This window comes from Globicephala melas, chromosome 19, assembly GCF_963455315.2.
Source record: "Globicephala melas chromosome 19, mGloMel1.2, whole genome shotgun sequence".
In the NCBI taxonomy this organism is placed as follows: Eukaryota; Metazoa; Chordata; class Mammalia; order Artiodactyla; family Delphinidae; genus Globicephala; species Globicephala melas.
Window position 1 is genome coordinate 8,241,700 of NC_083332.1, and position 26,355 is coordinate 8,268,054.

Below are 26,355 nucleotides of genomic sequence, written 5' to 3' on the forward strand. Positions count from 1 at the left end.
CTGGGCCGCATTGAGGCGCGCGCCGGTGCGACGTCAACGCAGACCACTAAGCTGTCCTGACCTGTGTACCGCCGCCCGGCCGCAGCTGAGTCCTCCGAGGGCCCGGGTCGGGCGGTTTGTTGAGTACCTTTGCGGCCGCCATGGACAACTCCGGGAAGGAAGCGGAGGCGATGGCGCTGCTGGCCGAGGCGGAGCGCAAAGTGAAGAACTCACAGTCCTTCTTCTCGGGCCTCTTTGGGTAAGAACCGCGCCGAGGGGTCCGGCCGGGACCTAGACTGAGAGGACAGAGGAGTCATAGACCGGGGCGGCGATAGAGACGAAGGGCTCGAACCTAGAGGACGGGGTGGGGGCGGCTTGCGGGGTTACGTGACATGGTCTAAGGCAGCAGAGGTGACACCGGCCGAGGGCCAGGGTGCCCGGGTTGTGGCATTGGCAGAATAGTTTGAGGAGAGTCTGTCCCAGATGGTAAAAGGGCCCTGGGCTGAGGACACCCAGGCCGAGGCGACACCATCTGGAGGCAGGAAGGGGACCCAGGTTGAAGATGGGCCAAGGGGCTGGTGGAGAACCTGGGCCGAGGGAGTATGGTCTCAGGCCTTGAAGGGGACCTGGCCTGCCGGGACTGAGGGAACCTGGGAGGGCAACCAGGTCAAGAAGCCTTTTGGAGCTCTAGGAGAACCTATTTGAAGGATCCCAGACGGGCGTCTTGGGTCCCTGGGACTGAGGACCACTGCCCGAGGGCTTCACCTTTCCAAGGCCTGGGGGCGGTGGATTTGTGTGAACGCAGGGTCAGGGCGCAGGGCTAAGGTGATCCTGGGATGATGAGCCCAAGTCTGAGATGTGTGAGGTGTCTGGGATGGGTATGGCCTTGGTCACAGCTGAGTAGTGTAAGGGGACCTGACACCCTGAGATCTGAGCAGAGGAATCCTTGGGGTGATGGAGTTACGGCTTCTGAAGAAGCCTGGATTGGGAGGCTGGAGACTAAGGTGGGGTGAGGCTTGATTTAGGAACTGGAGGGTTAAAAGGGAGAGATGAGGGAGATGAGTAAACCAAAAGGGGCCGAAGGCCTGCTGTGTGATCCTTGAGTAAGGATTGGGTGGGCATTGTGAGTAGGATGAGAGTGGCGTGCCCAGGATACCGCTGAAGGGGTCTGGGAGACAGAACCAACACCTGCAGTGCGGCAGACATTTCACATAAAGTTCATGTTGGCTCGTAAAAGTTGTTTGGCTGGCCATTCTTTGAGGAATTTTAGTGGCTTAGGAGTGTCAAAAGCCCTGGTTTGAAGTAGTTTCTGCCATTTCCTGACCTTGGGTAAGCTGTTTAATTTCCCTGTTACAGGGGAGCTTAGTGAAATCTATCTCAGGTTTGTTCCTAGTACAGAATAAGAATGCAAGTAAAGTGCTTAGAATTGAGCCTGGGACGTGGTTATCACTCTGAGAGTGCTAGCTACCATTAGTGTTACTTCCAGGAAGGAAACAGGTGTGGAGCCTGTATGGGGCTGGTGGGGATCAAGGTAGGGGTCTGATGGGAGAAGTGGGGATGGGGGGGGTCAGAGCAGGGAGAAACGGTGTGATGAGAGAGGAGATGAAAGAGGTTGGGAACGGAACTCCAGGCCATGGAGACTTAATAGGGTGAGGGGAGGAGGCTTGAGGCCCCGGGTGGAGGGAGAAGAAGGCCACGGAGAACTGAGGAGGGTTGTGTTGCTCATCGGCCTGGGAGGAGAGCTGCAGTAGGCCGGGTGAGTTTGTAGTGAGTTAGGAGGAACTGTGAGGAGGGGGCCTCATGGAGCCTGGCAGCAGAGACAGGCAGAGGTTGGGGAGGACTGTGAGGCTGGGAGAGTCATCCAGAAGGCTGGGGAAGGGGCTTGCGGGGAGGACCAGGGATTGGGAGACATGGTGTTAGGAGGTTGGTAAGAAATGAAGTGGGGGAGGGTTCTTTCCAGGAAAGGAGATGGGAGCCGCTCGTTGTTATTTGAGGGTGGATTATGTTTAGTGAAAGAACTTGAGTAACCTGGCTGAGAATTGCCTGGTGTGGAGAAACATCCGGGGCTGATGGCCTGTATTGATTAGGTGAGAAATGTTTTATTTTGGAGGCTAAGAGTAGGGAGAGGGTATGTGTGTTTCTGCTTCCTTCACAAGGGGAGAAATAAAAGTGCAGTGTTCTGGGGTGGGACTAAGAGCTCAGTTTTCGGTAATGGTTTTCCTGGGTGGCTTTTGGTGTCTGGTCCCTTTGGACTGGGGGTTAGTGTACTGTTGGGCCGTGCTTGGAGGGAGCAGCTGAGTGAGACCCTGAAACACCTGCCACCTGGTTGGGAAGGCAAGATGAACGCTTGCTAAAACACTAGTAAAGCAAAATTGTCAAATGTGACTAAGGGCTAGATTCTGTCGTTTGTGGGAGGTTCCTGACCTGAGAGGAAGCTGCATGAGCTGAAGGAAGGTTCTGGTGAGGTGTGAGCTGGGCCCCAAGGAACCCTAGGTCATGCTAAGGGAGTGGGGGCTGGGGAAGGTGTTCTAGGCAGAGGGAATTGTGTGAACAGAGGTCTAGTGTGAGGGGAGGTTCTGCCCGAAATGATGGGGAACCAAGATCTAAAGGGAACAGGGATGGCTCCCCAGAGGAGAGACCTCCATCTGGGAGGATGAACAGGAGTTCCAGGGGTACCCTCTGGTGGGGGAGCACTGCTTCAGGCAGAGGATACAGTTTGAGCAAGGCCCAGATGAAGGTTTAATGCAGGGGCTTCCGTGTTAGCCCATAAACGTAGAATGGGCAGAAGGGGGTGAGACTGAACAAGAACCAGGCCCAGTCCTGGAGGGTCTTCTGACAAAGGGCTTGGATTTGAGGAGGTGTTGGAGAGTATTGAGGATTTTAATGGGGGCCTGTCTTAGCCTGTTCAGGCTGCTGTAACAAAATACCATAGGCTCGGTGGCTGATAACCAACAGAAATTTATTTCTCATGGTTCTGGAGGCTGAGAAGTTCAAGATTATGGTGCTGACAGATTTGGTGTCTGATGAAGACCTGCTTCCTCACAGACAGCTATTGTTTCACTGTGTTCTCACATTGTGGAAAGGGCGGTGGGAGGGGTGAACTAGTTCTCTGGGGTCTCTTTAATAAGGGCACTAATCCCAATCATGAGGGCTCCACCCTCATGACCTAATCTCCTCACAAAGGCCCCATCTCCTCATACCATCACCTTGGAGGTTAAGGTTTCAACACATGAATTTTGGTGGGGGACCCAAGCATTCAATCCATAGTAGGGCCAGTGCTGGAGGGTTCCCATTTGCCTTGTAGAAAGGACTGCAGCAGCTGGTGTTGGGGAGAGTGAAGACGGTGACAGTAATAATAGCTGATAACGTTTATTAAGTGCTCACTCTGAGTCTGAGTCCGGCCTGGGCCAGGCGCTTTACCTGTGTCCTCACATGTAGTCCTCACGACATCCCCGTGGAGGTGGACAAATGGGGGCTTAGAGATATTGGTATATTTGCCCAGTCCTCTGGTGAGTGGGAGATCGTGTTCACACACTGTCCTGTCTGATCCCAAAGCCCTCTTGCTGCCACACAAAGTTTGTCCTTGATGCTCGGGCCCATTTCAGGGCACTCCGTTTAGGGAGGATGTTGGCTAACTAGGCGTCTTAGGGAGCTTTCCTTCCTCTGATTCCCCCATCTTCCCCACCCACGTGACAGTTTTCTCCAAACATCTGAAAGAAAGAGCAGGTGTATTCATCCCAGACCCTTCAGCTCCAAGAGCGGTTGCCATGGTGCAAGGCTAGCGCACAGGACAGGGATGCAGACGGAGACCGAGACCCTCCTGACCAAAGCCTGTCTGCCGGAGGGGCCAGCCCGAGAGGACTCGCCTCATGGGCGGGAACCACTCCTGACACCTTCCCTCTGGAACCGGGGTTGCTGGGGTTCAGCGTTTCACAACCCGCTGTGGCTTCCGAGGACTGGAGCGGGGAGTGTCAGGGCTCAGCTTGTCCCTCTTGCTCCTCCTTCCCCTTTCAGGAACCTCAGCGATGACAGCAGCCCAAACTGAGAGGTCTCTGCTCATGTCAAAAGGGCCAAGGAGGGTTGCTCCCGCCTGGGATCGGGGGCAGCCCCGTCACCTTAGCTGTTAAGGCCTTCTTTGCTCTTCGTTGTTTCTGGGCTGCCAGACACTAGGGGGCTTTGGTGCACCAGCAGCCTGGGAGGGAGGCGGTACCAGCCGGCTCACAGATCCGAGCTGCTTCTGTACCTTCCCTCCCCTCCTCAGCTCCCCAGCCAGGGCTCAGGAGATGGGAGAGCAGCCCAGACTTCTGCTCTGGAAGCAGAAAGGTGGCGATTTCCCAAAGACGATGCAGTTGTGGAAGAGGAGAGGGGAGATGCAAGATGCGCTTTTCCTTCCCTCCTGCTGCCTGTCTCCCGAGGGATCCGGACTTCTTGCTGTGCCCTTCGGGACTGCGCAGATTCCCAACAGTGGTTCTGTTCCTGGTGCTTTTTCTCGTCCCTGACATCTCCCCGTGACCCCTTCCCCCGAATCCAAAATAAAAACTTCTTTCCACTCAGATACCAGTGTGTTTAGCTAAGTTTCTTCTTCTTTGAACTGAAGATCATAGTAATACCTACTTCGTAGGATTGTCCTAAGGAGAGAATGAGGTTATGCATGTGAAGCGCTGCGAGCATGGTGCCTGACCCTGGTGAGTGCTTATTAAGTGCTTACTGTTATCAACAGTATTAGTATTGGGTATTGTGATTGGAAGTTGAGCCCGAGGCGCTGGAGAACTAGAGATAACGGGGTGCTTTCTGTGCACAGACAGCAGCCTGCAGATCAAATGTTGACACAGTTCCTGCTTGAACCGCTCTTGGGCACCAGCAACCCCTGGGAGCCCTGGAGGCTGGCTTTCCTGAGGCAGAGATTGCGGCCAAGGTCCTCTGGGTAGGTGTCCCCCATCCAGGACCCCCCTGGGCCCTTGGCTGAGGAGTGCCGGCTTCCAGACCACCCTCCACCTGCAGAGCACGCAGGACCCCGGGGTGCCGGTGAGCTGGACACCGAGGTGACTCGCTGTCCCCTGCCAGCTGCCAAGATCCACAACTTCAAACGCAGCCTCTCTTGCCTGGGCTCAGAGTGGAGGCTTTCCTGAGGGGACACAAGGCTTCCAGGGGAGCCGGCTGTCATTTCCCTGCAGTCTGAGGGTTCTGCCTCTCTTGATGGATGGGACCCTGCTGTCTGCTCACACAGAGGTTTCGACACTCCTGTTTGGAGTGGGGCTACTGAGAGGCAAGGGTCTTTCCAAAACATCTTTTAAGAATAGGAACCATTGGGCGCTCTGGCTGGGATGAAGGAATCCTGTTGGGTTGCAGAGGGCATCCATATAAGAACCATGGGAAGGCCTGCTGGGCCGTGTGGGAGGCGTGGCCGCTGCCTTTGAGCTCACGGGCAGGAGGGCGATGGCCCGGGAACCAGCCCCATCAGTGTGGTGTTCAGTGGGTGGGGCAGGTGGGAGGCCCCCGGCTCTGTGGAAGCCAGGGGAGGGGCGCCGCTTAGCTAATCTGGAGGTAAGGCGATGAAGCCCACACTGCGATGCGAAAGGAGAACATTTCCAGAAGCTGCTCTCTCCGCCAGCCTGAAGCGAGTGATGCTCTCGTTGGCTGAGCACCTGCTGTGTGGCAGGCGCTCTCCTGGCTGCTGCCTGCGGGGGCAGGGGGTGTTCCTTGTGCCTCCAGCAGGCCTGCCGGCTGTGGTGTCTTAGCCCCACGTACAGCTGAGGAAGCAGAGGCCGGGGCACCACGAGCCAGCACCGGAGCCCAGGCCTGCCTGACTGTGGTCCTCGATTTTTCCACCCACACTGAGCGACTCTAGAATTCCCATTGCCGGGCGGCCGGCAGCCCTTGGGGTGTATTTCTCCTCCTTCATATAATAGCAGCTGTTTGAGCGCCTGCCCCGGGCCTCACTGTGCTGTGTGCTAGGTACTGCGCCTTCTCATCCTCGGGAGACGCCTCCCAGGTCAGGCTCATTGTCTCTGTGTTACAGATAAAGAAACCAAGGCTCAGGGATCACTAGCCCAAGGCCACACAGCTAGCAGAGTGCCCAAGGCTGACCTCAGCCCAGGTCTCTCGGCCCCCAAGTGCATTCTCTCTCTCCCCATTGCCCGTCCAGGCATTTCACAGCTGGGCAGTTAGTGTGTAATACTGGATTCTTCCGTCGTTCCTGGGGCCCTACGGGAGCTCGATGCACCGCAGAGCCAGAGGGGCAGCAAGGGGCTTAGCGCTCATGGACGATGGAGGAGGAGAGGCCGAGAGATGCCCAGAGACCCCGCGGCTCTGGCTCTGCCAGCCCCGGTGCAGTCGGCAGGAGGGCGAGGCTGGGGGGGCCGCTGCTCCCGGTGCCAGGGGCCTGTTTTCTGATGTACCTTCAGCCTGCCACTCCGTGAGGTGGGCTAGGGCTCAGCGGGGGGCTGGCTTAGTGACTCCCTCGGGGCCTCGAGGCTGCTCAGGCTGGCTCCCGCTGAGAGCAGCATTTCCTCCTCAGATGAGGGAAACCTGAGCAGCGCTGGCTGTTTCATCGACCGGAGAGGCCGGAGCAGGCAGGGAGCTTGTGCGCCCCCTCCTTTTCCAGAAGACTCTCGGACACAGGGAAGGAAGCTTCCTGGATCACAGGGTGAGCAAGAGGCAGGGCAGGTTCCCCGGCCCTGCCGCTTCCCGGCAGCATCGGCTTGGGCCAGCCCCTTCACCACTGTGAGCCCCAGCTTCCTCCTCTGTAAGCCAGGGTCATACCTAGAGGGTGACTGTGAGGTTCTCTGTACTGCTTCAGGTGGCACCTGGCAGGCCACTGTAATGAGTCGTGAGGATGCACAGCAAAGGAGAGGAGGTCGGGGCCGGACCGGCCCTTGGGTCCATTCTTCCCGGGGACCTTCAGGCCGAGGAGGGGGCTGAGGGCAGGTGTCTATGGTGCCGCAGAAGGACAGGGGTTTAGGGAGTGTCGGGGACCTAACATGGGAGTTACTCCACCTGCCTTGCCTTCTGAGGCCCTCAGGAGACTGCAGGTTGGGTGGGTGGCTTGTTTCTGGGAGCCGGGAAGTGCCCAGGGGATGGAGAAAGGAAGGAGGGAGGCTGAGACTCTGCCCTGCGGACCCCCTGGCCCGGGTCCCACCAGGCTATCTGTGCACGCCTGGCACCGCCCCCTTCCCTCCATATGGCAGCCACTGGAGGATGGTAGCTGTGCCTGGGAGACCTGAGACTGCTTCCTCCGCCTTGCGGAGGGGAGAAAGCAAAGCTGAGTGGGGTAATTATAGACAGCCCTGCACCAGCCTGGCCCAAACCAGTTCCCTCTATTCCCAGTGTGGCTCAGAGCTGTGTGATGGGAAGGACGGAGCAGAGGCAGTTTGGGGGGATCGGTGGGGGGAGGGACAGTCAGCTCTCACAGGCACTGCCACCTGGGCTCTTCAGAAGATGCAGGGCCAGCTAGCCCCTCTGGCCCTTGTGCAGGGGTCCGAGGGAGGCCTGGTTTCTTTCCCTCAGCGAGTTTCTGGGTTTTGTCGGGGAGGCCACTCTTAGATAAGTGACCTGAAGTGACCTGACCAAGGAGAGAAATCCTGTAGTAAACAATGCAGGTGTATCACATGCGGAGACAGCTTGGAAAAGCAGAGGAGCTGGGCTCTTCTTCCTTCTGCCCGTTCTTGCCTTGCAGAACGCTCCTTATTATAGGGTCTAAACCCTTGTCCTTGCTTCCAGCATGGGGTCCCCCGTCCACCTCTCCAGCCTCAATGCCTGCCACTCCCTGGACCATAGCCATCCTGGTCCCCTTCTCTTCCTTGAACTGGCCGAGTTTGTTTCTGTCTCAGGGCCTTTGCACGTGCTGTGACTGCTGCCTAGAATGTGCTTCCCGCTTCACATGGATGGCTCCTTCGTCATCTCTGGGGACTAAGCTTAAATCTCACATAGTCACAGCAGCTTGCCCTGACCTGCCCATTCAGAGAAGCCCCTCGTCCCCCGGTCCCTCTGCAGTTGTCTTGCTGATGTCCTGTTCACTGAGGGTCAGGCCCTTCTCCTTTGTTTGCTACTGTTACCTGCAGTGCTTGGCACGTAATAAATGCTCAGATATTTGCTCCCCAGTTGAATAAATGGCTATGTGAATGGTTTCTCCTTCAGGATTCGCCAGGGACCCGAGCCATATTACTTTCCCCTTTGATGACTCCACTTCCATCTCTAAAGCAAGAGGCTAGAGCTCCAGAGATTCTCCTGTCATCGCCTGGTCATGGGAGTGGCCAGGACCCAAGCTTTGAGGGGAAGGAGAAGGCAGGACTGGAGGCCTGAGCAGATGTTAATCCCTCTGGCTTTTCCACCCACAGTTAGAATCAGTGAGCCAGCACGGGGTTGGCCCAGCTTAGTCTGGGATCATAGAATTTCAGCCCAGCAGCTGACAGGCCTTGTGTTCTGAGTCTGCCCCGTCCCACTGAGCTGCGACAAGCCAGCTGGGGCTGGCTCTGCTCATTGTTATCACCGGGCTTTGGGCCTCTCCGTGGTGGGACGGGCCATTTCTGCTCCTCCGGGAACCTGAGCTTTTTCAGAGAATGTCTGGGTCTGGAGAGGACTTAATTGCACCCACAAGGAAGGGCAGGATGCACTAGGGGACCCATGGGGTGGGCAGATCTGGGGTTCGGCCTGTGAGTGCACCTGACTCCTTTCAGAGAACCTTCCAGAGAAGATCCCCCAGGGGGTTTTGTAGCCTGGCCCCCAGGGACCCTTCTGAAATCTCTTCTGCCCAAAACTTGTGAAAGTTCCTCACCTCTCCAGGGCCGGGAGTGGGTTCACTCCAAACAGGGGCCCCAGGCCCAAGGCGTCTTGTGCAGCTGTGGTGGGAAGATGGGGGAACCCAGCAGGGTGGAGTGTGGGAGGTGTGTGTCACCACATCCCTCAGGGCTGCTTTCTGGGGACAGCAGAGGGTGGGTGCAGTGTCAGCACAGCCCCAGAAGGCAGAGGGGAGACTTTTCATCTAAAGCAGCTTACCTGGTGCGATTTGGATTCAGGAAGCCAGGATTCCAGTCCCAGCCACCCTGCCAGCCCGCCCTGGGGGTATTGCCTTCCGATGTTACCTGACATGGGACAAGTCACTGGTGGCTGCTTCCCAAGAGGTCAGTCTAGGTCAGCTTTTTCCCTCCCAGATTCGCCTGATCATCTGAATCATCTGAGGCCATTGTTACAGATCTGGATTGCAGGCCCCACCCAGACCTGCTGAGTGAAATCTCCAGGGAGGGTGACTCCGGGGCTCTGGTTTGATTATTATAACAAACATCTGATGTGCATCCAAAGCGTGGGCACGCTGGCCCTGCCTCACCAGCAGTGCACAGGGCAGGGGTGCTCCCCATACTGCGTCCAGAATTATGTCGGAGGCCCTCACCCTCTGTGGCTGGTGTCGGCAAGGTTCCAGGGCCGGTTGACACAGGGCTGAGGGCTAGGACAGTGAAGATGATTTATTTGTGTGGCTTTATTTTTTTTTGTGGGTTGGGGGGGGGGGGTGGCCGGTGGGCAGCCTCACAGCTTGTGGGATCTTAGTTCCCCAACCTGGGTTGAACCTGGGCCCCGGCAGTGAAAGCGCCGAGTCCTAACCACTGGCCCACCAGGGAATTCCCATTATTTTGCCATTTTAAATAATCTTGTGCTGAACATCCTTGTAGCTTCTCTGCTTAGTTTCTTTGTTTTTTCTTTCTTTTTTTTTTTTCTAGTTTATTTATATATTTTTATTTTTGGCCGCGTTGGGTCTTCGTTGCTGCGCGTGGGCTTCTCTTTGTTGCAGAGCACAGGCTCTAGGTGTGCAGGCTCAGTAGTTGTGGCACACGGGCTTAGTTGCTCCGCGGCATGTGGGATCTTCCCGGACCAGGGCTCGAACCTGTGTCCCCTGCATTGGCAGGCGGATTCTTAACCACTGTGCCACCAGGGAAGTCCCTCTGCTTAGTTTCTTAGGATAAATTGCTAGGAATGTAATTCATTGCTGGATCACAGAACCCAACGTAAATGCTAATATTTAAAATATATACATATCTTTTTTCTCGAATAGGAAATATGCAAACGATTTTAAAATCCAGACAGTCCTAGCGAGGGATATGAGTCTGTCTCCCACACCTGGCACCCAGTCCTACAGACCCCACCTTAGACAAAAAATACTCTATTTTTTGTGTGTGTATTTTTCCAGAAATCTTCTATGTGTACATGTATGTTTCTGTTCTCACCCTCTTTTTCTGTTTTGTTTTAACACAAGTGGGAACTTTCGGTGTACATATTTAAAAACAGTATTTCTTTATATGTCTGTATCATTATATATCTGCCTAGTCGTGAATTGGCAGGAACACGCTTTTAGGGTTGAGACGTCTTCATTGGACAGCTGCAGTGTGCAAGGGACAGGGTTAGGGCATTGAGGAAAGGACAAGGTGTCCAAGGATGGACTCTTCCCCCAGAATGCTTTGCAGTCTTGTGGGGAAAAGGGATTTGCAGAGAGCCTGGGATCCAGTGGTCAGCACCGAGCATCTGAGCAGAAAGTGGAGGAGACTGTCAGAGGCAGGGCTCCTGGGGGTGGTTGGGAAGGGCGCCCCCCACACAATGAGGGTCCAGCCCAGATCTGCCCAGCGAGGGCCTAGCCAGCCTTTGCATGGGGGCTGGGGGCCACCAGTTCCATCTCCCTTGAGCCCGGGCAGAGGCCTGAGCTGTAGCTGGACTTGGGAAGCTGGCTTCATGGGGACATGCTGGGGCTGGGGCCACCATCCAGCGGGCGATGTAAGGACACATCTGCACTGTCGCTGGGGCAGAAGGCTTGCTTTTTCCTTTTTTGGGGGGACCTCACTGTGCAGCATGTGGGATCTTAGTTCCCTGACCAGGGATCGAACCAGTGCCCCCTGTATTGGAAGCTCAGTCTTAGTGAACCGCCAGACCCCCAGGGAAGCCCTGGCTTGCTTTCTCTTTGATACCAGATCAGCTCTTTCTCTTACCTGTTTTTCCTTTCCCTTTTCCCAGAGGCTCATCCAAAATAGAGGAAGCATGTGAAATCTACGCCAGAGCGGCGAACATGTTCAAGATGGCCAAGAACTGGAGTGGTACGTGAGCCCCGCTAGAGCGCCTCCATGGCTCCTTCTCCTCTTCCCTCAGCTTCCAGTCCCAGAGGCCTGGCTGAGGCCTCAGCCTTGCAGCTCCCCCACCAGTGCCATCTCCAGCTTTACAAACCCACTGGCCTGCCATCTGGTCATTCCGAGCCCACTGGGTTATTTTACAACTTGGGCCACAGGGCCTTGGAATGAGAACTTAGAGGATAAGGATAAATAGATTATTGAATTCAGATAGACCCATGTAGATTATGAGCTCTTTGAGGGGTTTCTCCTTAAGTTCAGAATTTCAGGTTTCCAACAAGGACCTACTACTATATAGCACAGGGAACTGTATTCAATATCTTGTAATAACCTGTAATGGAAAAGAATCGGAAAAAAGAATATATATATATGTAAAATTGAATCACTGTGCTGTACACCTGAAACTAACACAATATTGTAAATCACCTATACTTCTACTAAAAAAAAGAAAGAATCTCAGGTTTCCGTGGAAGCAGTTCCCTAATACTTCCGTCAGAGTCTGAATTCTGGGCTGGGGATGATTCAGGTGGTTCCAATAATAACATTAATCATGGCTCCATTTATTGAGCACTCTCCTAAGCACCAAGCTTGCATTATTTAACTGAATCATCACAGCAACACCATGAGCGTCAGTACCATTAACATCCCCATTTCACAGATTTGGAAACTGAGGCTTGGCCCAGCCCTTTGCCCAACACGCCACGACTAGTGAGTGACTGAAGCAGAATTCAGAAACCAGAACTCTGACTCTGGAGCTGGAGGGCTTAACCTGCCCCATGTGGCTTCCTGACCTTTGGAGCCAGAGTGACTTGGATCTGTGTCACAGCTCAGGCTGGCCACGTGACCCCAGGGAGGTTACCTGGCCTCTCCAAAACTGTTTCCTCCTTAGCACGGCAACAGGGAAAGGAACGGTCCTGACCCTGCGGGGCTGTCATGTGGGTTCATTGAGATCAGTCGTCCCCACGCAGAGCAGTCAGCCCAGCACAGTGGCAGCTGCGAGCTCCATTTCCCACTCCTATTAGCAGCACCCCTCCCTCTAGAGTGGGAGGGGAAGCCCTTAGAGAACTCCAGTCAACAGACTGGCAGACTTCAGGAGCACTTACAAGGTCCCCAGCCATCTGTGTGCTCTCACTCCAGTTGGGGCAAGACACACACACACAGTATCATAGTATACTGGAAGGGCCTCTTCCCGGAAGAGGGCATCCCAGGTCACGTGCCTCCTGAGACTCTCACAGGCTGTGTTGGTCGGCGGAGTGGCCCTTCTGACTTGGCCAGGAGGGGTATGGTCAGACCCTGGCAAGGCTGGAGCTTGGGTGGCGTCCGCCAAGGAGAGGTGGGTGGGCAGGGAGGGGCTCTTTTTTCAATCTTTTGGCCACACGGTGCAGTATGCAGGATCTCAGTTCCCAGACCAGGGATTGAACCTGTGCCCCCTGCAGTGGAAGCTCAGAGTCTTAACCACTGGACTGCCAGGAAAGTCCAGGGAGGAGCTCCTGGAGGTCCAAGGGGCCAAAGATCTGTTTGGGAGCTACCTGCAGGCCTGGAAGAGAGGTTCAAAAAGCCAGCGCTCGAGCTGGCTCGAGCCAGCTCTGGGGGCTTTGGGGGCTGACTTCATAACATGGCTTCAGACATCAGCAAGATTGGATCAAGAATATCAAGCAAAGACAGTGTTGAAACCCAGGGAGGAACTTTCCGACTACAAAGGAAACGAAACCTGGGATGGGGCTGTGAAGGCGGGGTGTGGAGGCACAGGGCAGAATGGACTGTCGTTTTCTGAGAATATTTTTGGTGTCCTGAAAATTAGAAGAGCTTTTTCCTAAGCTTTCATAGCATGTGTTATGCCTAGAGCCAGATCCTATGTGTATTTTTATATGCTCCTAAGGTAACAATACCATTAGAGAAAGAATATTTCTTTTTCAATCGCATAGATGGTGCTTCTCTCCTAAAATTTGTCACCTCCCTCCTTCCCCCAAATATTCAAACAAAACTCTTAGGCCTTTTTTTTTTTTTTAACTTTTCCCCCAATGATACTACTTCTCTGGAAATTCTGCACTCAAGTTTGGAGCCCTTAAAAACAAGAAAGAAATCATGCATAGTGAAAACCTGGGTGGCTTTGTCTAGCCTCCTGCTCTATAGGTACAGGATGGGGGCCAGGCCCTCTTGTCCTCTTCCAGCTCAGGAATTCTGTGATTTGGACTCAGCTGGAGGAGGACGAAGGGCAGGGGCCTCAGGACTGAGCTGGCATTGGCCATTGGAGCTCCCAGTTAGCACAGCCCCTACCCTTTGAGGAGAAGGGGTCCCGCTGTCTCCCACAAGTCAGATAGGTTAGGAGCCGGAGACGTGGGAACAGGATGGCTTGGGGCGCCTGGAAGGTGGCAGTTCGCAGCTGAGTACAGGACAGCCTGGGCTTCAGGTGTGGTCTCCGCCTCCCTGCACCCATGGGCATTGGTCCCCACGCTCTCAAGTTCGTGGCATCTCATCCTGTTTCCCTTTCTGGACGTGAAGCCCCTGGGGGAGTGGACATTGTGAGGCCTCCTTGCCACTCAACCTGCTGCGACTCTGGACGAGGGACCGGCATGTGGACAGAGGCAGGGGAGCCGGAGAGTTAGATTGAAAGGGCTGGGGGCCGTGTGGGGAGAAGTCAGTCTTGGAAGGGGAGAAGCAGTGGGGGGTCTGGGGTAGCTGTATCCTGATTGCCACTCTCTTCCCCAGCACCCCCGAGCAGCCCCATCCCACGGTTCAGCCGGCACTCTGCCGGGGATGCTGTTTCCAGGCTTCCCTGGGCCGGGGGTACGGGCAGCAGCTCTGGGGTCAGGAGGCCCGAGGTCTAGGCCTGCACCTCGGCTCACCCCGGCCAGGCTCTTCCTCTCTCGGCAACTCTGCCTGCCCCTGGAGAGCTCGACCACCTCCCCGGGCCCTGTCTGAGCAACCTAAAACGTGGAGCCCCCCCTAAGACGGGGATCCCCCTTTTCTGTTCCAGCTGCCGGAAACGCCTTCTGCCAGGCAGCCCAGCTGCACCTGCAGCTCCAGAGCAAGCACGACGCGGCCACCTGCTTTGTGGACGCCGGCAACGCGTTCAAGAAAGCCGACCCCCAAGGTGAGGGCCTCTGTGGGCTGCTGGAGCTGGCAGCCCAGAGCGCCAGCTGAGCCCCAACCCAGAGGAGGCCTCAGGTTTCCGACCCAAGATAGTAGGCAATAGGCTGGCCCGGAGGCGCTGGCGCTCTAACTTCAGAATTGGCTCCCTTCCGGCTGGCGTTGGCATCGCGCTCCAAGCCTCCGCCTCCCCTTCTGCTCTGTGCCTGCAGCTGATCGCTCCCCTCCCCTCCTGGAGCCTGGGAGCATTTGGGAGTGGGAGTTACATTTCAGACCCACCGCATGCCAGGAGAGAGGAAAGTCTGTTCTGTTGTCAGAATTAACATGCGAGAGGGTGTGGGAGGGGGTTCAGAGACCAGCCAGGTAGGAGTTGCTGCCGAAAAAGGAGCGGAAATTATCCTAACCTGGCTTCCCTACCCCCTGGGGGGTGGGGATGGGGTCAGAGAGAACCGATCCCAAAGATGTAGCTGCAGAGAACAAGTTCCTTAAAATGAGAGCGTGCTGGGGACAGAAGCCCAGTTTGGGACTGACTCACTGTGAGGAAACCGTTTTTGTCCCCCTGGGCTCATTCTGAAGTAGAAGCGCAACCCAGTGGGTACCAGACTTCTGGATTTCGTGGAGCTGGAATTTTATTTATTTTTTTTGTGGTACGCGGGCCTTTCACTGTTGTGGCCTCTCCCGTTGCGGAGCACAGGCTCCGGACGCACAGGCTCAGCGGCCATGGCTCACGGGCCCAGCTGCTCCACGGCATGTGGGATGTTCCCGGACGGGGGCACGAACCCATGTCCCCTGCATCGGCAGGCGGACTCTCAACCACTGTGCCACCAGGGAAGCCCGGAATTTTATTTTATTTTATTTTATTTTCATTTATTTATTTATTTATTTATTTATTTCCCGCTTGCGTCTCCCCGGAATTTTATTTTTTAATCATGGTGCCAGACATTGGTTGCCAACTTTTAATTTTAACAAGCTCATTTTTTTTTTTTTGCGGTACGCGGGCCTCTCACTGCTGTGGCCTCTCCCGTTGCGGAGCACAGGCTCCGGACGTGCAGGCTCAGCGGCCATGGCTCACGGGCCCAGCCGCTCCGCGGCACGTGGGATCTTCCCGGACCGGGGCGCGAACCCGTGTCCCCTGCATCGGCAGGTGGACTCTCAACCACTGCACCACCAGGGAAGCCCAACAATCTTATTTTTTTAAATGACCATCTACTATCACTATTCACTCATAAGAGAATGGGAAATATATGAATATTAATTTTTTTAAAAGAAAGGAGATGCATCACCTTGGGATAAAGGCCTATCCTTCCCAAGAAAGGGCAGTTGTCACCAGTGCCCGGGGGTCTCTCCAAGGATCTGTGAGCACTGGTTCACACACCAGCACTGGGGAATTGGTGGTGGATTCGTTATCGCCATCGGGACATCTAGTTCCCAGTGGAGGATTTGGCGTCTGTGTGGACCAAGTAGCTGTTCTCTGTTCCCAGACTTGACGGGTGGTTCCTGTGTAGCCGGGTGTCTCACACGTGTGAGCTCAGGCTCAGCAAGAACCGAGGGGAGGCCTTGTGACTGGGTGGGCCGCCGTCGCTCCACACAAAGCTAAGTGCACCTGGCTGGCAGCGCTGGGCCACAGGGCCATGTGGTGATGTGATGATGACCCAGGGTGACCTTGGGTTTGTTTTCAGCTCAAATCACCCAGGGAAGTCTGTGCGTCCCCCGCAGAGGGCCCCCACCCCCAGCCTGCCTTCTCTCTGGGAAACTGGTCAACCTGCAGACGCTGCCCTAGCATCTGTGACGTTCAGCTGCTGCTCCAAAGTGACTGGAAGGACTGATGTCTGGGGCGGGAGCTGAGGCCAGGCTTCATGGCATGTGCACAGCGCCACTTGCTCTTCAAACAAGCCCCTGTGCTTCTGGGGGACAGGCCCCACCTGGCACCGTGATGTCGCGTCCTTCCCCAGCTTTTGACCTGAGCCTTTTCAGCTAGCAGCAATGCTCTGCAGGGTGTGTGGGGGGTGCTAGGGCCCGGGTCTGGGGTGTGGCCCGGTGCCTAGCCTCTGGAAGCGTGGAGAGTGGCTGAGGCGTCTGTGGGAAGGCAGCAGTGGTTAGGTGTGGTGACGTGCCCATCTTGGGGCTCAGAGGCCAACTTGGTTTCTCTAGGGATCAGATCAGCGAGCCTGGTTCTCTGCCCTGGATGCTGAGGTGGGAAGGGGTGGATTTGGTGCTGGCGGTGGCTCTCAGGGAACAGGAGGCGCTGTGGCACAGGGGAGAGCCTAGTGTGGGCAGAGCCGGGAGCGGTGCCGGCTGGGGCTCCAGCTTTTTGGTGCTGAGCCGGGAGCGGTGTTGGAGCGGCAGCGTCCCTGCACCACCGCATCTCGACTGCCCACCCCAGTCAAGGAGAGTGGGGCTCACTGTGGTCTCTGAGGCCCGGGGGAGCCTGCTCCCCTGTGACCTCGGGGAGACACCTAATCTTTTGAGTCTCCATTTCCTGGTCTGGTAAAGCAGAGACCACACGTAAGATAAAGCACAGACGTGCCCAGCACAGCCCCTTGAGTGTGATAAACGTCCAGTACGGGGCAGCCCTCGGCTCCCATCAGATGGGAGCCTGGCCTGGACACCCCCTGCCTCCACCCCGCGCTGCTTGCCGTGTGAAGCAGAGCCGGAGGGCCCATGTGGATCACTGCCGCGTTTCCCCAAGCAGGCGGCCAGCTCCCCGGGGCCTCGCTGCTTGCCTCACCTGCCTCAGAGGCCTCGCCCTGTGTCAGCACTTCGTACAGGAGTCCTGGAAACGCCCCCCTCCCCACCACCGACAGGCAGCTGAGCCTGTGCCTGGGACTGCCAGGGTGGAAGGAAGCGATTAGGCGCATGTCACTGCTCTCCCTCTGCGAGTCTGCCCTGAGTGTGGGCCGAGGGTGGCCTGCTGCCTCCTTGGTGGCTGAGGGCAGAGGGGGCAGGTGATGACCACAGCTGTCATTGGTTCTCAGCCACTGCCGGCTGCTATGGGTAGACTCAGGCCAGGGAGGCCTCTTACCCTGCCCGCCTGATAGCTGGGCCCAGGGGTGCGTGTGTGCGCACACGTGCACCCAGGGCAGCGCAGTGGCCAGACCCCCACTTGCCCTCCCCCATGTGCTCCCCCAACCTCACTGCCAGCCTCACTGGATACCTGCTGTGTACCAGACACGTGGCGTCTTCCTTCTACCCATTCCACTTCTTCGTGGGGTTCTGCGATTTGCCCCCTTGTACTGAGGAGACCTGTCTCCCTAAGCCAGCGCCTTCCCCTCTCTGGGCCTCAGCCCTCCCTGCCCACCTTCTGGGGCTGGATCAGTCCCAGAGCCCCTTTCTGGCTCCCAGTTTCTGCAGGTGGCTGGTCGGGGGCAGGTGTGCCGGGGTGCGCGGGCTGTTCACCCCCGGGGTCCTGGTGACCGGAGATAAGCTGGTTTAGCCAGTATGTTAGCAGGTAATCCGCTAGTGCTCTGGCTGGGGTGGCAGCTGGCAGCCTGCCGCTTTCAGAGACAGCTGTCCTGGAGCGAGGGGACTCAACCTTGTGACTCCATGCTGCTGCCTGCGGGTAAGCCTTCTTCCCCTATTGCCACCGCAAGGGCCGTCTTGCTGACGACACTCCAGGCCAGTGCCAGCAGGCCCGGGGCGGCCGCTGCAGGGGAGCCTGTCCTGCCAGGGGAGCTTCCGGCCTCCCCCTCCAGGGCTGCTAACCTCACCCGGGCAACCTTTGCCACTCTGCCCATAGGTGCCTGCTTGTGCGCCCCATCGTTCCAGGAGAGGGAGCCTGTGAGTCGCTTGCAGGGGGGACCTGCTGGCCGCATCCAGCCCCCTGGGTGGAGAATGGAGCAGGGTGGGGTGTGCACAGCTCACGCACTGCAGCCCTACCCCTGGTTCCTTATCCTCCTTACCACTGGGTTGCCAGCTCGTCAGTTACTTCCAGAAATGCTCTGTCACAAAATCTGTGTGTGTGTTTTAAAGTAACACTGCTTCGGGCTGTATTTGTTTGTGGTGTTCTCTCCCTTTTCTCCTTCTCTGCCCCTTTTTGCTTTCTTTCTCTCTTCCCTGCTGCCTCAGGCTTCCCCCATCAGCCTCAGAACCTTGACCCAGTGGTGTATGCTCTCTGCATATTTTAGGGGTCCCGAGGGGGCTTTCAGAATTGGACCCGACCTACCAATCCTCCCTCCCCCAGAGTAGTGCTCACAGACACCCCCTTTTGGCCTGTAAATTTGGGGAGGGCGCTTGTGGACTCCCTGAAGGGCCAGCCACAGGTCTGGGCCTAAGAGCCTCTGTTCACATGTCTCCCTGCGTGACGAGACCATTAGCCCCTTGAGAGCAGACACCGGGCCTGCAGTTTCTTTGCAGCATCTCAGCCCAGTGGGCCCTGCTGACTTTGGAGACCCCAGCGGCAGACCAGGGGGCTTACAAATGCTGGACTGTGGGGTGAATTTTCAACCTTGCCCCAGCTCAGAGCCCACCTGCTGTGGTCTGTCCAGGTTCTCTGTCTGTCTCCTTCCATCTCCCCCAACACCCTTTCCTCCTGAGATGCATTAAAATGGTGTTAAAAAAAAATCCACCCGAGAGCTCATCTCTATCTGCTAGAAAATGCCACCCACTCATGCTTCCCTCTATCCTCCAAATAACTTGTCAAAAAAAAAATGCCTTTCCCAAATTTCAAAACTTGCAAAAGGTACCCCAATTCTTCCTCCCAGGTGCCACCCCAGTGTGTGTGTTTTGTCGGTGAAACCTGTGGCTTGAGGAGCCAGCAGGCAGCAGTGCCAGGCGGAGGAGGGTGCAGAGGGCTCTGCTGCAGGCTGGGATGTGGGCAGAATAGTGGAGACCCCAACCGCAGGGGCCTCAGCATCACAGCACCCAGCCGCCTCCTGCCGCAGACGGAGGCCAGGGGATGCAGCTGGTTCAGGGTCCCACCGTGAAAGGGTGGCAGAGCCCAGGTGGGACCTGGCCGTTCCTCCGATGTCAGCCTTTGCCGCCTCTGCCGGCAGCTCATCCTCAAGGGCAGGGCCTTGGCAGGTCTGGCCCAAAACACCCACGGGAGTCTGGCCACCAGCTGGCTATGCCCTGTCCCAGGGGTTGCTGGGAAGGTGGTGGCGTCGTGTTGGCCCGGGGGAGAGGGCAGCTGTATCAGCAGGGCTCCCCTGAAAGCATGTGCCCGGCAAGTCACAGCAGAATAAATTAGCCTGACCAGGTTTCCTGCATCTCGGGGATCCCCTCACCTTCCCTCCCTGCTCAGGTGCGTAGCCCTGGCCTCTCCCAGTGCAGCCCTGCACCTTCCTCCTCTCCTCGGCCTCTGCTGAAATGACTTCACCTTCTCATTTCTCCTCCCTGCCTTCCTTTTTCTCTCCCCAGAGGCCATTAACTGCTTGATGAGAGCAATTGAGATATACACAGACATGGTAAGGGTCACTGCGTGTCCTGTCCACCCCGTTCCAAGTCCTACCATATTGCCCCAGCCTCCCCTCTCCTCCTCCGGCCCTGAGAGCAGGCGGGAGACTGGCAGGGTGAGGGGTGTCACCGGAGCCGGGCTGGGCTGGCTGGGTCCTCACGCAGCTCCTCACCAGCCTGGCTCCTGGTGGCAGCTCCCAGCACGTCACAGGGGCTGGCGGCCCCTCCCCAGGTCCTGCCTCTGGCCCCCCACAGGCCGTCGTTGTCCTCACTCGTAGACGTCACTGCTGTTGGGGTCCTCGCGTATCCGGTGCGTTTCCCTTTACGCAGACACCCGCCGCCAGCGTCCCATTTGATTTGGGGAGGGTAGGCAGGGCCCAGAGTCAGCTCAGCCCCTGCCCTGCCCCAGGGAGCATCCCCATCGACAGATGAGGTCCAGAGAGGCGGCTGCTGGCCGGAGGCCAGGGAGCCAGGACAGTGGGCCAGAGCCAGGCCCTGGCTCCTGTCAACTCCACTTTTTGCCCCTTCGCACTCTACCTTTGTCAGACCCCTCCCTTGGGCAGGAGCGTGGCCCCTGCCTCCTGCCGGGTCCAGGGCCATGCTGCAGTAGTGTCGTTACAGCGGTGGTAGCGGCTGCCATGTGTTGAAGCAGATGCTCTGAGCTGGGTGGTTTAGTCTCCCCTACAGCAGCCCCGTGAGGTGGGCACTGTTGTCATCCCGTTTGACAGTCAGGAAAGAGGGTCCCAGACAAGAGACGTGACTCGCTCAGGGCCCCACACCTACCACCAGGAGTCGCTGAGACCCAAAACTAGTCCTGGCTGAGCCCAGGGCCTTGCCCCTTCCTGCTGCCCTCAGCAAGGAGGTAGCCATGGACCAGGCTCGTGTGTGAGTGGCGGGCCAGGCATCTGGACCCCCACCGGGTGGAGGCAGGTAGGAGGTGCTCAGCCCCTCTGGGAGCTGGAAGGCATCCTTGGGGAAAGCCCTGGGTGCCTGCAGGGGAAGCTGGAGCAGGGGTTGACCTGTGAGAAGGGCTGTGTGGCCACACGGGACAGGGAGGCCGGGAGGGAGGCTGTCTCTTAGGCAGCGGGGAGCCTGTACCAGGTGACTCTGGGTTGGTCCTTCCGCCTCTCTGGACCATCTGTCACATGCCTCCTTGGGCCAGAGCTTCTGGCAAGTCCCTGTGCAAACGTTACCTCGGTGTTGCTCCATCTGCCTGTGTCCCCTGGAGACTCTGTGGAGGGACATGCCCACTGTCACCCAGTCAGGGCAGCACTCGGACCCAGGCCGCTCATGCTAGAGCCTCCCTTTTAAGCCCCGTGCCCCTCTGTCTCTTGGGACCTTCTTCTGCACACCTCCCCTCCCAGGGGCGGCTGAGGATCCAGCTTCGGGGACCCGGAGGGGTGTGGTTGAGCTGGGACGGGGCACTCAGGACGCCCTTCGTCCTGAGGGCTCCTTCCCACGTCTCACCCAGGGCCGGTTCACCATCGCGGCCAAGCACCACATCTCCATTGCTGAGATCTACGAGACGGAGCTGGTGGACATCGAGAAGGTCAGTGGCAGGTGGGGCCAGGCCAGTGGCCGGGGAGGGCTGCCTAGGCCAGTCCTCTGAGACCAGGACAGGAGCACGGGGCACCGGCAGAGCCTGGGTAAAGGGCTCCGGTGAGTCCCGGGCCATATTGCGCCCAAAGGTGATGAAGGCTGCATTGGCCCCTCGCCCTCCCCCCACCGCCCGTGTCTCCCCAGGCCATCGCCCACTATGAGCAGTCTGCAGACTACTACAAAGGCGAGGAGTCCAACAGGTACCCCTCCTGCCCGCCCCAGCCCCTCGGTGAGGGCCCCAGACCCTGCTACCACCCACCTCCCTCCCCTCTCTCTGCCCCATTCAGCTCTGCCAACAAGTGTCTGCTGAAGGTGGCTGGTTACGCGGCGCAGCTGGAGCAGTATCAGAAGGCCATTGACATCTACGAACAGGTGGGGGCAGGCGGGGCGGGCATGGCGCCCCATCCTGCCTGCCAGTGCCCCTCGTCCTGTCTCTCATCCTCTCCAGTGCCCTGCCCTCCCCCCCCATTCTCTGCACTTCCCTCGGTCATCCCCACGCCCTCACCCTGTGCTCCGCCTGGCTGAACACTCTCTCCACCCACGACCCCATGCGGTGTCACCGCCCTCTTCCTAGACGGGCCCTTCCCACACTCCTCACAGGGCGCTTCCCAGGCGGCCCCAGAGTGAGGCCAACTCTGAAGAACCAGAGTCAGGGAGAGAGTGGGAAGAATTGCAAGGCCCGGGATAGCCAGAGGCAGCTGAGGAGCCTGCTAGAAGGGGCCCGGGAGGGGGTGTCCCCTGGGTATGCAGGCTCCCCTCTGCTGGGCGGGGAGGGCTGGGGTGGGGGGGGGGCCAGCCGCCCTGGTGGGCTCAGCCTGGCCAGGAGAAAGGCAGGCAGCTGGCCTCGGAGGAGAGCGGGGCGGGCGCCGCCTCTCATGTTCCCGCAGCCTGCCACCCCTCTGCCCACCGATGTGCCAGCCTCCTGTCGGGCCTGACAGCAGGGCCGCCTCTCCCTCCACCATCGCGGGCGCCTTGGGAAGCCCACGGACACCTGGCCTCAGCCCTGTGGCCACACCCCCACTCCCCATCATGCCCTGGTCCTCGGTCACTCACAGACTGGTTGCTGACTTCCCCAGGGCCGGTCTCTCTTCTCCCTGCCCTCAGGGTCCTGGGTTAACAGGGCCCCACTGGGGAACAAACCCACTTCCCAGCTGGCCCCCAAGTGCCTGGCAGTGACCCTGGCCCTCTGGCTGCCCGCCTCCTCGTGCCTGCAGGTGGGGACCAATGCCATGGACAGCCCACTGCTCAAGTACAGCGCCAAGGACTACTTCTTCAAGGCGGCTCTCTGCCACTTCTGCATCGACATGCTCAACGCCAAGGTGAGCCCAGGCCCAGGGGCCCACCCAGAGCTTACCCCACCCCCCCACACACAGGGTGACTGCCCTTGGAGCACAGTGTCTGTCACTAGGCCGAGTCACCTCTTTCCCCTTCGGAGGGTAAGCCCCTCACTCACGTCTGGCCCCTGGCATTCGGCCTTTGAGCAGGAAATGCTTGTTTCTATCCCTGATTTCACTCGCTCAGTCCCTGTAGCCTTTGAGTTTCCAACTCCCGACTTGCTCAGTGCCAGGCTTTTTCTTTTGTGGGAGCACTTTTTGAGTCCTTACCGCACCCCATGAGGTTGATACCATGGTTGCCCCATTTTACAGTTGAAGACACTGAGGCTGAAACCAGAGTCCCTTGTTCAAAGCACATGGCTAGTAAACTGCAGCCCCAGGATTCCAGATCTTTCTGACTCCCAGTGTCATGATTTGAACCAGAGCCTAAATGCCAGACCCGCTTGTTCTCAGGGCTTCTTAGCAAGAGAGGGGTCCGGGCTGGGTGAGGGGTTGGAGAATGGCCAGGGAGAGGAGCTGGGTTCTCCTGGCGTCTGGGATTTCTTGGCGTCTCCAGCTGCCCCATCCTCAGCCACATGGTGTGTCTGAGCCCCACCCTTGCTCCCTTTGCCGGCATCCGGCAGGGCAGGTGAGAGCTTGGGCTTTGGGGTCAGGCCAGTTCAGATCCCCGACACGTCCCCTGTGCCCTGAGGTCACTACCATCTCTGGATCTGTTTTCTACTTTCAAAATAGGGTCACCATCGTTTGACCCTCCCCGGGTCCTCGTGAGGGTTAAACGTGAGAAGTGCCCGGCGTCAGGCCTGACACATAGGATGGGCTGTTATGAGGCAGTACCAGGCAGCTGTTGCCATTGCCCCTACCCTGGGTGGATCGGGTGCAGGAGAGGCACTGAGCACCGGCCTGGGGAACCCTCCTCCCTCCCCCAGGCCCCCGCCGCCCCCCGTCCCCTGCAGCTGTCTCTGCAGCCAGGCTTGCACTGAGCTCAGCTCCGTGAAGCACAGAGCCCAGTGTCACTGGAGGCTGGGGGGTGGCGCAGACAGCTGACTCGGGGCCAGAGCGGCCCCCGATCCCCTCGGCTGCCGGGCCAGCTGCTCCGAGGGCCCTTCTTTATTAACTTGTCCCCTTCGACCTCCCCTCCACCCTCGCCGACACTCAGCTCGCTGTCCAGAAGTATGAGGAGCTATTCCCTGCGTTCTCCGACTCCCGGGAGTGCAAGCTGATGAAAGTGAGTGCCGGGGGCTCAGGCCAGCGCTTTGCTGCGTCTGCGCTTGGAGCGGGGCGTGTGGATGGGAGTCTGGAGGCTTGGCTCTGGTTAGCACGATCACCGAGATTTGTACAGTACTTTTCAAGGGTCTTTTGTTTCCCCCTCGTCTGCCATTTGGGTCACCAGTTTCTGGATGAGACAAGTAAGATTCAGTCAACGATGGAGCTGGGGGCAGAGCTGGGAGGCTGCGGGATCTCACACGCACACGGGCACGCGTGCACACGTGATGTTCTGTGTTAGTGATGCGGAGGGCAGGGCTGGAACACAGCCCCTTTCTTCCTGTCAGCATGGGAGTCCCCCGGACTTTCACTCACCCAGATAGTGTGCGTGTGAATCTCATCCAGGTCAGGCCTCAGGCCAGCCTGGGCCCCTGAGCCCCACCTGCCATTCTCTTGCAGAAATTGTTAGACGCCCACGAGGAACAGAACGTGGACAGCTACACCGAGGCGGTGAGTGGCTGGCAGGGGTGGCTGCCCTTGTCAGATGTGGTCCCATGAATTTCACACTTTTTTTTTTTTTTTTTTTTTTGCCGTACGCGGGCCTCTCACTGTTGTGGCCTCTCCCGTTGCGGAGCACAGGCTCCAGACGTGCAGGCTCAGTGGCCATGGCTCATGGGCCCAGCCGCTCCGCGGCATGTGGGATCTTCCCGGACCGGGGTACGAACCCGTGTCCCCTAGCATCGGCAGGCGGACTCTCGACCACTGCGCCACCAGGGAAGCCCAATTTCACCCGGTTTTGTCTCCAGTCCCAGCCCCTGGCCATGAACTCCTTTCTCCAGTCGCTGCAGAATCCTCACAAGTAGCCCCAAGAGGTGCGGGGAGTGTTCTCCGCTTTTTAGAGATGATGGCACTGAGGCCTCTCGGGGCCAGAGCTGGGGTTGGAGCCCATATCTGTCTGCTCCTGAAGGCCAGGGTCTTTGCACCACTCAGAGTCCCCCTGGGTGAGCAGTTAAGGCTGTCTCACATCAGGCACTTCGGGTGGTCCTGGATGTGCAGGGAGGGAGGGAATGAGTCGCATCATTCCCTCTCCCCTCCCCGACAGCAGGAGGGAGGAGGAGCAAAGGGTGCCGGAGAGGCAGCATTGGGAGGGTCCCCCTTTCCAGCAGCTTCCCCGATAGAACCGTCCCATGGAGATGTTTCTCCCTTTCCTTACCCTGTTCTGAGCTTTCTGGAACTCAGTTACATCCAGCTTAGGCCCACGTTATGTCTTCCAGACTGTATCTGTCAAGCATGTCTCTCCCTGGGTGCCCATCACCAATCGTAGGCCTCTGAATGATGACAGAGACGAAACTTGTCAGGTCCATCCCGCCGCTTCGTCATGTCTCCAGGCCTCAATTTCCCATCCGTAAAACAAGAAAACTGGACTTTTTTTTTTCAACCATAAAATCTTTCTTCCCCCCAAGGGAAGCCTCACGCCCAGGCCAGTAAAGACACAGAAGGGAGCCGCCCCGGCTTGGGTCGGGGCCCACGCCTCCCCTTGCTCCTCCTCGGGGACTGAGGCTGACAGGGACACGCCTGGAGGCTCTTGGGAACAGAGACCATGGGCTAGGATTGGTGACAGGGCGGGAGCCAGGCGCGGGGTGGGCCGCCCCTCCTGACACCGGTCCCCCGGCGCACACAGGTGAAGGAGTACGACGCCATCTCCCGGCTGGACCAGTGGCTCACCACCATGCTGCTGCGCATCAAGAAGACAATCCAGGGCGACGAGGAGGACCTGCGCTAGGCCCGCCTGGCCCCCTGGCACCCATCTCCCTGCCCCGTCCGCTCTCCCCCAGCCTGGCCCTCCAGTGAGGATCGCGAAGAGCCCAGAGAGGTGGGACCCGAGACGTTGGCTGCGAGACCTTCCCTACTCCCCGCCAAGGAGTCTCGCAAGCCACGGCACAGGCTCCGCACTGCTTCGGGGGCCCCTGAGGCTAGGCCCGCTGGCCAGACGGTCATACTCTGTTCCCGCCGCATCCCTTGCCCCCTGCCCCTTTATTTAAGCCCCCGGAGGTACCCTTCTCCCCCCCGACACGCAGAGTCATTGATGCAGACCTATTTGCTGTGGGTGCTGCCAGGGGTCAGGGTCAGCATCTGGCCCCCCATCTCCCAACCAGCTGAGTCGTGAGGTTGGTGTCTGTCTCTCTACCTTTGTCCCCCAGCCGAGCTCTGAGCCCACGTAGCCACCGTGATTTGCTGTCACTGCTGGGGGTGGGTTCCTCCCCCAGCCAGCACGGGAGCCTCCCAGCCTCCTGCAGCCCTCACCTCTCAGGGTAGTCCCAGGCCCTGGAGCTCCGAGGGTCATCCCCATGCCCACCCCTCCATCTCCACCCTGCGCTTCGAGGTGTTGTTGGTGGGAAGCTGCAGCTGCCTGAGGAAGGAAATAAAAGACAACACTTGTGCATGAGTCTCTTCCTCCTCACCTCTGCTCCCTCCTCACCCTTCAGGGCCTGTGTCCCCTCTCCCTGGCCCTCCCACCTTGGGCTCTGGGTGTGCTTCCTGGGAAAGAAGAGGGCAGGCTTAACCAGGAGGATGGGCTGGGTCAGAGCCTAGAGAAGGGAGGCCCAGGGCTGGTGGGTTTGGGAGCCATGGGCTTGGGATCTTTGAGCTCTGGGCTT

General features: G+C 58.1%; 1 protein-coding gene across 1 annotated transcript; it reads left to right on the forward strand.

Annotated features, from left to right (window-relative positions):
- On the forward strand, window positions 1-26,137 carry NAPA (NSF attachment protein alpha). Its single transcript, XM_030873773.3, has 11 exons — window positions 1-238; window positions 10,972-11,051; window positions 14,059-14,175; window positions 19,527-19,573; window positions 21,034-21,111; window positions 21,306-21,361; window positions 21,449-21,533; window positions 22,376-22,480; window positions 23,652-23,720; window positions 24,158-24,208; window positions 25,380-26,137. The coding sequence occupies exons 1-11, from the start codon at window positions 141-143 to the stop codon at window positions 25,479-25,481; spliced, it is 888 nt and encodes a 295-aa protein (XP_030729633.1). The 5' UTR covers window positions 1-140; the 3' UTR covers window positions 25,482-26,137.
- Window positions 26,138-26,355: the final 218 nt, after the last annotated feature.

What these genes read in the sequence shown, in the direction of transcription:
- NAPA (XM_030873773.3), top strand. Translation starts at nt 141, where the DNA reads ATGGACAACTCCGGGAAGGAAGCGGAGGCGATGGCGCTGCTGGCCGAG. An exon ending in TTCTTCTCGGGCCTCTTTGG is followed by an intron (nt 239 to 10,971) that starts GTAAGAACCGCG and finishes CCCTTTTCCCAG; the next exon opens with AGGCTCATCCAAAATAGAGG. An exon ending in CAAGAAAGCCGACCCCCAAG is followed by an intron (nt 14,176 to 19,526) that starts GTGAGGGCCTCT and finishes TTCTCTCCCCAG; the next exon opens with AGGCCATTAACTGCTTGATG.